The following is a 14205-nucleotide window of genomic DNA, read 5'->3' as shown; positions in this document are numbered from 1 at the left end:
AGTTACCACCTGTGTTTTTCTTGCTGCTCAGAGTATAGTATGCAAGAAGGAGAGATAAACTGAGGCAAGAATTAGTAAGCCAAAAGAAAACAGGAGACCCTCGAGACTAAGAAAATATACTCAGAGACTTCTGGCTTTAGCCCCAACATGGAAAGAATTTAGAAACCACTGCACCCATCCTTACAAGAGAAACCTGAAGACACTGAAAAGCAAAGATGTTTCTTGGACCCAGAAGAGAGTGGCAGTGCCACAGCACAGGGCTTCCCGGGACTCTGCAGACATGAGGGAATCCAGGAGGTGGGGCTGAGATCTGTATCCTTGGAGAAAAAGCCCTGGAGACCCAAAACCAGGGGACACAGTGCAAATCTGGGTGAATTTCTAGAGGCTGAGAGTGAAGCAGTGTGGGGGCAGGAAATTCCGAGTTGGCCTTGGGGTACCACCCACTTGTGGATTTTACCTCCAGAAAAGAGCATCAGTGTCTATAAGTTGTGTATTCATCCCTGGGTTGAGAAGATCCCCTGGAGAAGGGAATGACAACCCACTCCAGTATTCTTGCCTGGAGAATCCCATGGACAGAGGAAACTGGCGAAGTGGAGTCCATCCTGTCACAAACAGTCCAACACAATTGACGTGACATAATAGGCATGCAGTGAACATCACCCAACACCTGAGACAGAAATCTCCTTTTTACTCAAGGGTACCATGTGGAGATGGGCTTTGGAAGCACTCCCGCCTGGATACACCTAATAGAGGAAACTTCACATTTGGCTAAATAAATAATATGGCTGTATCCTAATGGCCCACCGTTCAGACTTGGGATTCTAAAATGTTGCAATGCAGTCTTCATAGAGCAGTTGCTCTTTCCTGATATATATCTTTCTTTTTTTTTTATTTCTCAAGGGTGGATTTTCCACCTCTACTCGAATGCTGCCTAATTAGATCGCGACTTCCCGAGAGTCAAAAAAAGAAAAGAGAAGAAAATACAAAGAAAAGCCTTGGGGACCTGCAAATACTTGCACTGCATTGAGAAGTGGATGCACTCTGCCGCCCTCCCCTCAAGCCCACGCGGGTCACCGCAGACCCCCGCCCCGCGCAGCGTGTGTCCGGAGCTGTGGCTGGGGCGGACTCTGCCAGGGAGCCCGGTCCCGTCCCAGTTCCCCCTCCGCTCCCTCGGCTTCCTCGCCTTCCTCGGGCAGAGGCGCCTGGCAGAGCCTCGCGTGCCACCTCCCGACCACCCCGGGAAGCTTTGGCGATTGCACCCGGGGCAGGAGCGACAGGCGAGAGCGGGCGCGCCCCGCCCCGCGAGTGGCCCTTCTCAGTCGCCCCCGCGCCGGCCGGGCAGGTGCGGGTGCGCACGGATTGCGGCTCCAGCCCCGGCGTAGGAGGGCGGGGAGGGGTGTGCTAAGGTCGGCGCAGGAGCCTCGCGCGGACCCGTGCGCCACGCGCCTCGCAGCGGCGACTCAGCTCCCGGAGCTCGTGGGGGCGCAGTGTTCTAGAGCTTCGGCGGCTCTCCGCGGCCCCTCTCTCCGGCCAGGGCCGGTCCTGCCTGCCCCCCCGCCCCGCCACCTCCCACACACATACCTCCTCGCCTCTGCCCGGAGCTCCTTTAGGATCTGCTGGCGCTCAGGTCCGGACAGTCCTGGACTGCTTCCCGGAGAAGGCAGCCCCGGGCACAGCGCCCTCGGAGCCGCCGGCGCCGGCCCGGCTCCCTCTGGGATCCGAGCAGCTGCTTCTCCTTCTTCGGCTCCGGGACTCGCAGGGCTCAGCCTCCCTGGACGAGGGGTCCCTCGGAAACCTGCCGCGTTGGGGACGCCGCCCGGACACGGCTGGACTGCCAGGACCTACCTCGCCTCCGGGAGACGCGCCCCTCGCCACCCTCCAGGCGCCGCGGAACTTGGAGAGGTTCTAGAGCATCGGCTCCCAAGTTCCTCCGGACATGAATCAGACAGCGGGAGCCTCCAACAACGTCAGGTGTCCCCCGGGGGGGAAAAGCCACAAGGTAAGAGACCCACGACGGCGGGGCTGGCGCGGGACCTGGCGAGCAGGTGGCGGCTGCAGTTGGCGGGCGAGTGGACGCGCGCTGTTTGCGGATTCCGAGCCGCCGACCCCTCCTCCGCGGGGAGGGGGTCCTTGAGTCCAGTCGGTGGACGCGGCGCGGGGCGGATTGGGAGGATGGACGGTGTTTAGTCGACCCCGGGCCGACGCCAGGCTCTGCAGGTGCCCCTGCTCAGGGCTGCCCGGGGCTCGGCAGGCCAGCTCGCTGGCAGAAACCGCCGTTTCCCGGGATTACCGGGTTTTCAGGGAGCGGCAGAGGTCGGCGAGGGGCGGGGAGGCAGGGCCTGTGACCCCCTGGGCCCGAGCTTCCCCTTCAGGGCTTGGCCAGGGCGCGCTCTCTGGTTGGTGTCAGAGACACGTGCTTAATTAACTTGAATGGGCCGGTGCGTGCCTGGGATGATTTCCAGGAAATGACTGATGTTCGGAGAAAAGAGGGCGGGCCCGGACCGGAGGAGCCTCCAGAACCTCTTGAGTAGCCCAGAGCCAGAGGGACATGCCTCGGGGAGCATCCCTTTCTGCGCGCAGAGGAGCGGATCCCCGCAGAGGTCTGGGTTCCACCGCGGTCAGGTGCCCCGCGCAGCCTTACCTGGCCATGGTCAGTGGTGCTCTTCGCCGCCTTGCATGTCTGTCCTCGCCTCGGTTTGTGTTGGTTTGCAGGGAAATTCCTTACCTGGGTTCCGCAGAGAAGCTGTGCAGGAGTCTGTGTATCAGATGTGCTTTAAGAATATTTTGGAGTATTGCTAATTTTTTTTAATGGGAAGAAGGCAAGGACTTTAGATCTTAGAGTTGACGTGTAGCCGGAATCTGTGCCCTGAGCTTTGATCTTGTGTTTGCTCCACCTGGTTTTGCTTCTACATTATTCTAGGCAGAGAGCAGCATGTGTGTTTATGAGTGTTATTAAGAGATGGTTCCCACTAACATCTCTTTATTGTGGTTTGGTTGTATGTGAAGTTGGAGGGAGTAACGACATTAGATTCATCTGGTGGATAAAGGGACTCTTGGTCTGTTGAGTTACATAAGATAGGGATTTAGGACTGAATACTTTTATTTCAATTAAGGGATAACCAGCATTTTCTACACCATTCGGGCCTGGGTGAAACATATGAATCAGCAAGTCATATCTTGATCTCTGTTCTCATTAACTATGATTCAGGTAGTTACACTTTTCAATTTATTTAATATCCTTAGGAAATGCCTTTTTAATACGGGATAGCTGGTATTATAAGACTTTTTATTAAAAAATAAGAAAGTTTAATTCATCAGTGACTATGTAGTAGAGACATTCAGAAGATCATTCGGTAATTTCTTTTTTAAAAAATGCCTTCAGTTCCAATGGTAAAGTGGCTTCTTGGCAATACTGCAGGGTATTGACACTTATAAAACTTTGCAGGAAGTGTTCAAACACACAGCAACAATTTAGAAGGTACTAGAAATCCGTTAGTCATAAGTTAGGCATCTCCCTGTCCCTCTAGCAGGCGTCTAACAAATGCTTTGTCCGTATTAATTCAATAAGCAGTTATCATCAGTCATTTGTACAGTGGCAAACTCCAGCTAAGTTCCATGAACCCAAATATGAGTTTAGAGATCTTCACTACCTAGAACACAGCTCTAGTCAGAACCACTTTTCATGCTTTAGAGTCTTTGATAGTCCCCACTGCCTAACATGACATTATGATTATCCATCTGCTGGGGGGAAAAAAAATTCCAGTTCTCTTCCTCCAAGAAGAATTCAGTTAAACTGTAGTTTGCCTCTGCCGTTTGTAGATTGTATAATCGCTGATGGCTTGTCTTGAAGGTCGCGGCAGTGAAAGGCAGGGCTCGGATGGAGTATTGGTGAATGTTCTGAAGAGAATGAGAGGCATGTAGAGAGCAGGGGTTGGCAGTCGACGCTGGAAAGTCCTGGACAGACGACATGAGACTCAATAGTTATAATAAAACATCAAACACTAACATCGGTTTACTTAGTTGTAGGTTTGAAGTGAGTTTGTTTCCGTTTTCTGTGCTGCTGGGAGATCTTCTCCTTCGACTTCTCGGGAGGAGGAGCCTCAAGCTCTCGGGCAGGCTCTTCTGTTGGACTGCGCTCTGTGTCGTCCATTTACTGATTACTGTCACCGTCATTGCTACTTGGCTGCTTGTTCCTGTCTTCCTCTTTTAAGGGGTTGAGTTTAGCCAGACTGAGATGTGTTATTTACCTCCAGGTTCCTTCTCCAAGGCTGAGCCCCCAGAACTGGGAAAAGAAAGGTCCTTTTTGTAGCTTCCTTGCTCCTGACTGGGGGTGGGGGGATGGTCATCGACGTGTGCGAACAGCTGCTAAGGACCCCAGAGGGGACCAGTCCGACAGCCATCCCTGGTCTGGGCAGGAGCCAGTGGTCCTGAGGAGGGAGCTGTAGGAGTGCCGGTCACCTGGGACGGGGAAAGGAAAAGGTGCCCAGGGGATGGCGCGTCTCACCCACCCCAGGCTGGTCTGGTGCTGGGCCCCATGAGCATATCCATCAAGCACCCGGCAAGCACCAGTCAACAGCTCGGGTTGTTCTAAATGCTTGTGGGAGGCCTGACATTTGGGTGCAGCCCACAGACCCATAGAGCAGCCTACTTGGGGTGGTTCTGCAGGGGCGGGGCTCTGCGTCCACGGGGGCAGGGCTCTACGTCCACGGGGGCGGGGCTCTGCATCCATGGGGGCGGGGCTCTGCGTCCATGGGGCGGGGCTTGGTGACTTCCACCAGCTCTATTCGGATACTTTTTGGAAAGTCACTAACTGCCAGACTCTTTTGCCCTTTTTTTTTTTTTTTAAAGATACAAGTGGTATACACTTTTTGATGCTAATTACATAGAAATACACATGAAGTGAAAAGACAGTCAGGAACTCTTCCAAACTGGTAACCATGATCAGCTCAAAACCAGGAGGCAGAGTGATTCTTACTCAGTACTCATAATGTACTGTGGATTTTTTTTTTTTTGAGTGCTGAATGAACATATTTTGCAGTAGTATTACTAAATGGTGTGCATATGTAAAATGTTGGTTTTGAAAACTTACATACCCATTGCAGCAGCCTTTCTGGCCGCAGGGACCGGTTTCTTGGAAGACAGTTTTTCCAGGTATGGGGGTGGGTGATGATTTCAGCATGATTCTAGTGCATTGCATTTACTGTGCACTGTATCTCTATTATTGTCACATCGGCACCACGTCAAATCCAGAGACTGGAGATGCCTGTACCATTGTACAAGGGACTTATCAAACTCCAGTGTAACCTCTATGGAAGGAAGAGCTGCAGCTTTATTATTTACACAAGATGTTTGCATCTCTTTCTCATTGTCTAAAGGATACTAAAGTCTTCTGTGGTAAAAGTGGAGGTTATTGATAAGTCTCAGTGTTGCAGAATGGACAACTTAAACTTTAACATGCAGTTGTTCAACTATATTCCAAAATTATTCTGCAATTTGTTGTTTAAAATTTTTTCCCTCGTTTTAACTTCTTACTTCACAGCACTAATTACTGAGCCTTTTCGTCACTGCTGTTTGAAACATAGGAAGAGCGGTACCTAGACGTGCCTGCTCGATGCTGGGTGAGCGTCTTCAGGCCTGTAGGGCAGCCTCGCATTCTGTTTTCTGACCTTCTCACTGGAGTATTACATTTCCAATGTCATGAATATTTAAAGGAAAATAAATTTTATATTGGAAACATTTTATTGACACCAACTAGATACAGTGCTGTATCTAAGGCCCTAATCTTGATTACCTTGTGCTGGGCAATGCTGTAATTGTTGAGGGAGGTTATCAAGAGGATGTGACTTCTGATTCCACTGCAGTGGAACCCCCAGCCCAGCCTGCCGCCCACCCCCCATTCCCACAGTGGGAGCCTTTTCAAAGATGCAGGCTTGAGAGAGTGAGGTGATTTCGAGACCACCTGGCCTGAATGATTGGACCCAGTAAGGCCTCTCTGTAAGTCTGAAGATGCTGGTGGGCGGGTGTAGAGGTCCTGCTGGTCTTAGGGTCACCCAAGCTCTAAGTCCCCTTGCTTATTAAAACTGCCACCTGCTGATCTGAAGTGACCTGCCTCTTTCTGGGGTCCCTCCCCGCCGTCCATGTACAGGAGCAGGTTTCAGGTTACACCCCCCAAAGCTGCTGAGAGTTTGAACCAACAATAATCCAAGCATGAAACGTTTCTTTTTGATGAACTTAACTTCTTACTTCCCATCCACGTCTACTTTCTACTCCTAGTGCTTACTTCATGGCGAGACAGGGATGGCAAAGATGTGGCCTGTGGGTTTAGTTCGGCTTGGGTCTTTGTCACCTTCCCTTTAGGGCATTAGAAAAAAAAAAAAAAGACTCAGCTGAAAGTATTTTAGTTCAATAGGAATGCATTTTGCATAATTATGCTAGCTAGAGCCAACCTGCATTTTTACTTTGTCTTTAGTCTTAAAAATATTTTCTGCTGGTTATAGAATTCTGAGTGGGTAAGATTTTGGTTTCTCTTCAGCACTTTGAAGGTGGCGTTAGCTGAATTCTGGTCTCATTTTTTTTCTACTGAGACGTGACTAGTCATTTGATTCATTGGTGTCTGGGTGTAAGGTGCTGTTTTTATGTCTGCTGTCAGAATTTTCTCTCTCTCTTGGGTTTTCAGTGTTTGGGTGTTACGTGCCCGGGCATGATTCCCCTCCTATGTGTCTTGCCACGGGGTCATAGATCATCTGGAATGTTTAAATTCACCACATTTGGGAATATCGACGCCATTGTTTCTTCAGGTGTTTTTTTTTCTTCTTTTTTTGTCTGTCCTATTCTTAATTTGTTGGGATGGCAATTACACGTATGTTAGACACTTTGTCTCATTCTGCAGATGTTCGTTTTTACTCTCTCATCTTCAGATACAGTCGCTTCTTTTGCTGTTTCCACTCTGTCCCCTGTGTTCCCCATGTGACTGCATTTTCAGTGGTTTACTCCAGATGCTGTGTTCTCCATTCTAGAATCCCCTCTTTGTTCTGTTTCCCTGGCTTAGATTTGCTGCCTCTTCATTTGCTGTGTGAGGGCCATTTTCCTTTAATTAATGGGCCTCATGATAATCTCAGCTGTAAAATCCTGCTTTCTAGCATCTGGGTTGTCTTGGGACTGATCTGTGTTGCTTGTGCTGCTTCGTTGAGGATGGGTAATGTTTTTGTGTTTCTTTTTCTGTTGAGTCACTTTCAATTTTAGCTTGACCTTGTGAATGTTGGGTGGAGACGCTGGATTCTCCCTAAAGTGGGCAATTCAGTGAACAGCAGGTTACCTGTATTGTACTCTATTACCGTATCCAGTTCAGCTTGAATCCCCCTAGTACTCACATGGCTGGGGTGGGGGCAGCCAGCCCTTTGGGCAGCACTTAGCACAGAATTTGAGACTCTCCCCCTGGTCTTGCTAATTCTAGAATCCGCTCTCCCACTTTCTACCTGAAGTAGTTGCCGCAGACCTTTTCCCCGAAAATCTGCTCACTTTGGGTTGCTCTCGAGTGCCTTCAGACTGTATTTGCTTTGCATTTTGACAGCTATATATGTGAAACTGCTTTGTCAGGACCTTAACTCAGCTATTGTTGGCACTGAGACTCCCCATGTCTTTCCCATCAATCAATTCAGTGCCCAGACCTCAGAATTAGTGGCTTGGGGGACCTCACCTACTGGAAGCCCTAGAATCAGTGGCATCTAGTTTCTCACTAGACTTACTCCTAACTTTATTTTTTATAAATTTTCAGTACCCAACTTAATGTTCCTCTGCACTTGGGGACCACATCCAGGAAAGAAGGGTCGACCAATGCCATTCCTGTTCCCTCCTATCTCCTCCTCCCCAAGACTGGTTAAATCTTTGTGAACCTCTCTTCTTGTTGAGTCTCGTTTTGTGGGGTTTTTTTTTTTCCATTTCCTCTTCTGTCACTTTTTCCTCTTCTTGCTTTCCTTTTCCCTATGTATGTTCTCCAAAATTCACATTTTGATCAATCATATCCTGTTACATCTAAAGGTTCTCATTTGATCCTTTTTTTCCACTTTCACACACACACACACACACAAGCCCAATTTAATGATCTCCCCTCTCCAAGGTAACACCTATTTCTTCCCCCCTCTTTCCTGCCCCTTCCTGTTTGGATCTGAGAGCTTCCCTTCACAAGGCATTTCACCCACTTTCCAAGCTTTTCCTCAGTCTACACTTTGGAGTTAAGCACCTCCTCCTCCTTTTGGCGGGTGAGAAGATTTCCCTCCTGGATTTGAGGACACAGCAGAATCACCAGCTTCCTCTCTGTGGGCAGTCTCCCTCATGGCTGGATCAGCCATGACTCACAAGCTGCTCCGGGCATCACAGACACACACGAAGCTTGTGAATTGTGATTTATCGCTGTCATAACTTGGTTCACGTCCTGCCTTTTCTCCTCGGTCACACATTCTACTTCGTGACCACCGTCCCTGTGCTGGGACCGAGCATATCCCAGGGCTAAACTTCAGCTGAGAAGGTGTCCATCGTGACTCCTGCTTGTCGGATCGCTCCAGCTTGTCTTTTGGCTTGAATTTCATGATCCCTGGGCCTACCAGGACCTCCGCAGATAGCTTGTACTGAGTTCCCAGCTTCCCTGATGCTGACGGCTGACAGCTATCCGTCTTCCTCTTCGGGAGTGCCTGGTTCCTCCCGTCAGAGGGAATCCTCTGAACTTTATTTTGTTTATGCATTTATTTATTCTATTGAAGCATAGTTGATTTAACGTGCAGTGTTAATTTTTAGACTACAGCAAAGTGATTCAGTTATACATAGGTGCACATTCTTCTTCATATTCTTTTCCATTATGGTTTATCACGGGGTGTCTAATAGAGTTCCCTGTGCTATATGGTAGGACTTCGCTGTTTATCCATTCTGTATGTACGTGCATCTGCTAAACCCAAACTCCCAACCCATCCCTCCCCCACCCTCCTTCCCTTTGGCAAACAGCTCTTAGTCTCTTCTCTACATCCGTGAGTCTGTTTCATGATGAGGTCATTTGCTTCATATTTTAGATTCCACATATAAGTGGTATCTTATGGTATTTGTCTTTCTTTCTGAGTTTGACTTGCCAATCATAGTTCTTTAATGTTTATTTTTATTTGTTTATTTATTTGATTGCACTGGGTCTTAGTTTCAGCAAGTGGGACCTAGTTCCCTGACCAGGGATCAAACTCCGGCCCACTACATTGAGATCGCTAAGCCTTAGCTATAGGACCGCCAGGGAAGTCCCGCCAACCATAGGTCTTCATGCTAAACAAGTGGCTTCCTTTTTAGGTTGGTAATTACTGAAAGAAATAGGAAAGAAAGCCCATATAAATAAAAAAATGTAAATTCTTTTTACTACCAAGAATCTAAATCATGCTGGAGAATTTTAGAAAGTTTAATGGGATGCATAAGACATAAATTGCTTTAATGACTTCCAGGATATTAGTGAAAATCTATTTATGTTATTTTGGTTATACATTTTATTGATTTTTAAAATTTTAATTGTCCTCGTTTTCTCAGTAAAATGCATAAACAAATATAAGCTCATGCATAAGTTAAATTTCCAGGAACAGAGGGCAGTAAATGAGAAGTAATTGTTTTTCTGGTCTAAATCTAACATGTTGGATTGTTCAAATTATTTAAGTCCAAAGCTGGACCTCAAGTGCAGTGTTTTGATAATCTCACATCTTGTATCTTGTAGACCCCAAATCTGTTGCTATTTTTGACTAAGGGCCTAGAAATCTGTGTTCAGTCAACAGAGGTGGAGGAAAGTTATCTACACTTTGCTCATCCCCTCCCCACACCCTTAGGGCCTTAGAAAGTTTGCATTGTCTTCATGACACACAGTTTTAATGCCGTCTCAGTATCTCCATCATCCTTCTTAATTTTTTTAAAGTTTAATTAGAACAATTTTTACTGAAGTCTAGTTGATTTACAGTGTTGTGTTCATTTCAGGTGCACGGTAAAGTGATTTAGTTATACATCCTCTTTCATTATAGGTTTTTCACAAGAGATTGGATTAGTTCCCTGTGCTGTTCAGTAGGTCCTCTTGCCTATCTACTTTGTATATTGTAATGTGTATCTGTGAATCCCAAACTTCTTTTTTTAAAACAAAATATTCAAATGCAATATTAAGAGGGCATTAGATATTTAGAGATTACTAGATAATTAAAATGATATCTGAATGTGATGTCACAAAATGTGGATGCAACACAGCAAGTTTGTATTTTTAAATTTTATTTTTCATAAAATAGAAAATGAAGATGCAGGGGACCTTTCTTAAAGTCATCTCAAACGTACAAGCTCAGATGTGGAAAAACTCCTTTGGTGAAGAATTATTTACTGAGAAAGCGTGGAAATAAGGGAAAAGGAGGAAGACTGGACCTCACAGTTGGTTGAGCTATGCCTTCTGTGTGGACTGAGTTACAGGGAAGTTACTGAAGCTCCCTGGGCCTTTTTTTTTTTAATGTAAAAACTGAGGACATACACTAGACTTCTGAGCCCCACCAAGCTCTTAACTGCAACTATTCCATCCCTAGAAAGAGCCATAAGCAAGGTGGTTTGCCATTATTAAGGCATTCCCAGGTGCAGAAATCAAAGGCAATTCTGTAGTAAAATATACTCAATGGAAACTCTAAACCAGTGGGAGTCCTTCACACTTTAGTATAAAAGCAAACACATACTATGAATATCTGACATAAAACTGAGGCCAGAATCAACAATTCGGGGTGCTTTCTCCCTCCTTCCACTTTTCTTATTTTTTCCCTGAATGTTAGCTTATTTCACCTTCATAACAGCCACTAAGGTAGATACATGAGTTTTTATTTCTTCTTTGTTTTTTTTAACTGAGGAAATGGAGTTTCATGATTATATGCAAATCATTTGTGGCCCCAGGGGTGGTAAACTCAAGAAAATGTATTCAAAAATGTATTCAAACTGAAAACATATAAATAATAAATAGTACTGAATTTGTTTACTTGGTAGCTTCAACCTGTGTTTCTTTCAACCCTGAAGTCTACCTGTTCCTTTATTTATATATTTTGTGGGCATTGGATTGCTTGCCTATGATACTTAGGAAAAAAAAAAAAACTGCTCCTACTTTTATTAATGAGATAGGATCTTCACAGATGAGCCAGGAAACAAGAGAATACAATACCAGGGGGTGTTAAAAACGAGTAAGGCTGCCTTGTGGGATTGCAGCTGGTCAGAGCAGAGAGTGCTCAGTGGAGTTCATGGGGGGAGGCAGAGACGTTGGTGACTACCCTTTCCACGTGTCCTGCAGTCATAGAAAGAGCCCAGAGACTCGAGGCTCCATGCAACAGACTTGCTCGCTTTCCAGATAGATAGCTGTGATCTTTGGCAACTCAGGGACCTGTAGAGTTCTGACAGACAGTTGTTATGTAACATTGTCTGTATTGGCTCCTGGTGCTTTTTATTTGTGACCCCTGAGAATAGATTCCGGTTCTTTCCAGTAGAGGAATCGTGCTTAATTTCCTCTGTGTAATAGTCAGGAGCCTGAGAAATCATCAAAAGGGACCTGATATGAAAAAAAAACAAAACAATACAGCAGTGGATATCATCTCCCACGCTGTATCAAGCTTTTGGGGTGCCGCAACATTTCTTTCTTAATTCACTCTTCAGCTGCGAGCTGGACACGTGTGTAACAGAGATGCTATTCATTGCTTCCTGGGCTGTTTATGGTCAGTGAGAGTAGACCCCCTGCCCACAGCCTCTGCTGTCCTGTTTAAAACAGAGGACTCAGCCTTCTCCTGAACACAGCTGTTTAGACCGGGGCTGACCAACATCCTCCCACAGAAGAAATCTGCAGGGTGAGCTAAGCTAATCAAACCCTTTCTTGGCAATTTTGAAGTGAGAGACACAGAGACGCCCATCAGAGGACAGAAGTCCCCTGTGTAAGAGCACATAGACAGCCGTGTGCAGTCATGAGATGCTAAGGATGTCTGGTGGGAGAAAGAAAGGAGAGCAGCAGAGGCGACAGAAGTGGTAAGACTCAGCGGGTCTGGCCTCACCTTCGGACTTCTGGGTTACAGTTCACAGGATGCCTGCCTGTATTGTTATTGTGGTTGCTGTTCAGTCGCTCAGTCACATCTGACTCTTTGCAACCCTGTGGACTGCAGCACGCCAGGCTTCCTCGTCCTTCACTGTCTCCCAGAGGTTGCTCAAACTCATGTCCATTGAGTCAGTGATGCCATCCAACCATCTCGTCCTCTGTTACCCCCTTCCCTTCCTTCCCTCAGTCTTTCCCAGCATCAGGGTCTTTTCCAGTGAGTCAGTTTTTCACATCAGGGGGCCAAGATTTTGGAGCTTCAGCTTCAGCATCAGTTCTTCCAATGAATATTCAGGGTTGACCGGTTTGATCTCCTTGCAGTCCAAGGGACTCTCAAGTGTTCTCCAGCACCACAGTTTGAGCCTGTCTCTATGCCCCTTTATTTCCTTTTAGGCTCCTTCTGCTTTCTGAGATGTACTACTAGGTAAAATTGATAGAAAATAAAATCTGAAATTTCTAGCAAGATTTCCCATGTTCATTCCATCTCTCCACTCCTACCAAATAGAACTGTTTTGGACGAACAAACTTTTTGTTAAACTTCTTTGCATTCTTGCTTTATATCTCAAGAGACCCAAGTGAGGGAAAAGAAGTCACTGAATTGCTTTCTAAGCAGGAGTGGGAGTGATGGCTACGTTCCAGGTTATTATTGGATAGAGCTCGCCAAGAGCTGAATTTATCAGAAAAATAGAGGGTATCTGTGAGGCTTTGTGGCAAGAGATAAAAGGGAACAAGACAGAAAAAGATGATGTTGCTGGCGGCCAGGAGCTGTACATTGGGGAATGGAATAGAAATGTTGGGTGTTGTATCTCCCTTTTCAGAGAAGCGGCAAGAAAAATCTCTGGGCTCACTGATGTGCTGCGTGGCTAGACATGGGCTTTCTGTGGCAACTGGAGTTGGGTCTTTTGATGTAACTTTGAATATAGGTTCAAGGTGAGGGCAGGACAAGGTCTCAAAGGCCCTAGGGGGCCCAGAAAATCTAGATTACCTCCACAATATATTTGTTATTTTTTCACTTTGTTTTTTAATTTGAGCTACTTTCAGGGCTTTCTATATTTTTTTCAGTCCAATGAGCTCTAACAAAAATGGTGTGGCATGTGTAAAGCACAGGGTGGTGGGCAGGGTTCAGTAAACGTGAGACCTGATCTCTTTCTGCAGTGAATGCTCAGTGTTCCTCTGACTGCGTTGACGACTCTTGGGATCATCAGGAGACAAACTTATTGGTTTTTTCTAATGTGTTTTTGAAACAAGTTTTGACTGGTTGATACCCAGATTTGTGAAGCTATATAGCCTTTTCTGTGTTCTTTAGTATTACAAATGAGTGTGAGTGTGTGTTAGTTTCTCAGTCGTGTCCGACTCTTTGTGACCCCGTGGACTGTAGCCCAACAGGCTCCTCTGTCCATGGGATTCTCCAGGCAAGAATCCTGGAGCGGGTTGCCATTTCCTACTCCAGGGAATCTTCCTGACCCAGGGATCGAACCCACGTCTTCTGCATGGCAGGCAGATTCCTCTTGTCTGAACCACCAGACAAGCCCTCAAAATGTCCAGGCCAGTCTTCTATAGGAAGGTTAACTCCAGAATTCATGCAGAGACAGGCTCCACCTCCCTCCCAGCTTGACCTGCTTCAGGTCTGCAAGCCTGAGGCGGGGAGGGCTGGGGGCTTCTCCGTGCTTCCTTCCTGGAGCATTTCTTCCTCTTCCCCTGCACCCACCAGTCCCCATTTGTTGTTTCGCTGTGGTTGAGTTCAGGCAGAGAAGGAATGGGGGGAAAGGCAGAGTGAATATTGCCCAGGTTGCCCTGCATGTGGCATATGCACAAAACTGATCTTTTTGTTTTTTTTCCTGGAGACCTTTCAGGGCGTTTTCATGGGATGCGCTCACACAGGATACTGACAGGTGACTGTAGCATCTTCCCGGCCGTGACACCATCTCCACCCTCATGCTTCCTGGGGTCACCCTAAGCTAGGTGCTTTGCTCTGTTGGGTGGGGCCCCGGCTGAGTGGCCCACGGCTTCTGCCTCCCATGCGGTCCATTTCTGGCCCATGAGAAGCGCCGTGTGTCCCATCACTGCTACCAGCTCAGCTTGCTCCCTCTCTTCCCGTCAGCTGT

The 14205-nt window shown here is 47.1% G+C and overlaps 1 protein-coding gene and 1 long non-coding RNA gene across 2 annotated transcripts in view; both read left to right on the top strand.

Moving 5' to 3' along the window:
* The first annotated feature begins 1540 nt into the window (after nucleotides 1-1540).
* Nucleotides 1541-14205, top strand: part of DPP6 (dipeptidyl peptidase like 6) — a 1052271-nt gene continuing 1039606 nt past the window's right edge. Inside the window, exon 1 of the mRNA XM_070450430.1 lies at nucleotides 1541-1999. Within this exon, the coding sequence (XP_070306531.1) occupies nucleotides 1937-1999 (63 nt within the window). The 5' untranslated portion in view covers nucleotides 1541-1936. The remainder of the gene's footprint in view (nucleotides 2000-14205) is intronic.
* Nucleotides 7045-11008, top strand: LOC110131297 (uncharacterized). The gene is made up of 2 exons (XR_002312144.2): nucleotides 7045-7195; nucleotides 10287-11008. It is a non-coding gene; the product is annotated as an uncharacterized lncRNA (long non-coding RNA).

The sequence above is a fragment of the Odocoileus virginianus genome, chromosome 1, assembly GCF_023699985.2.
Source record: "Odocoileus virginianus isolate 20LAN1187 ecotype Illinois chromosome 1, Ovbor_1.2, whole genome shotgun sequence".
In the NCBI taxonomy this organism is placed as follows: domain Eukaryota; kingdom Metazoa; phylum Chordata; class Mammalia; order Artiodactyla; family Cervidae; genus Odocoileus; species Odocoileus virginianus.
This window is presented reverse-complemented; position numbering and strand designations above follow the sequence as displayed.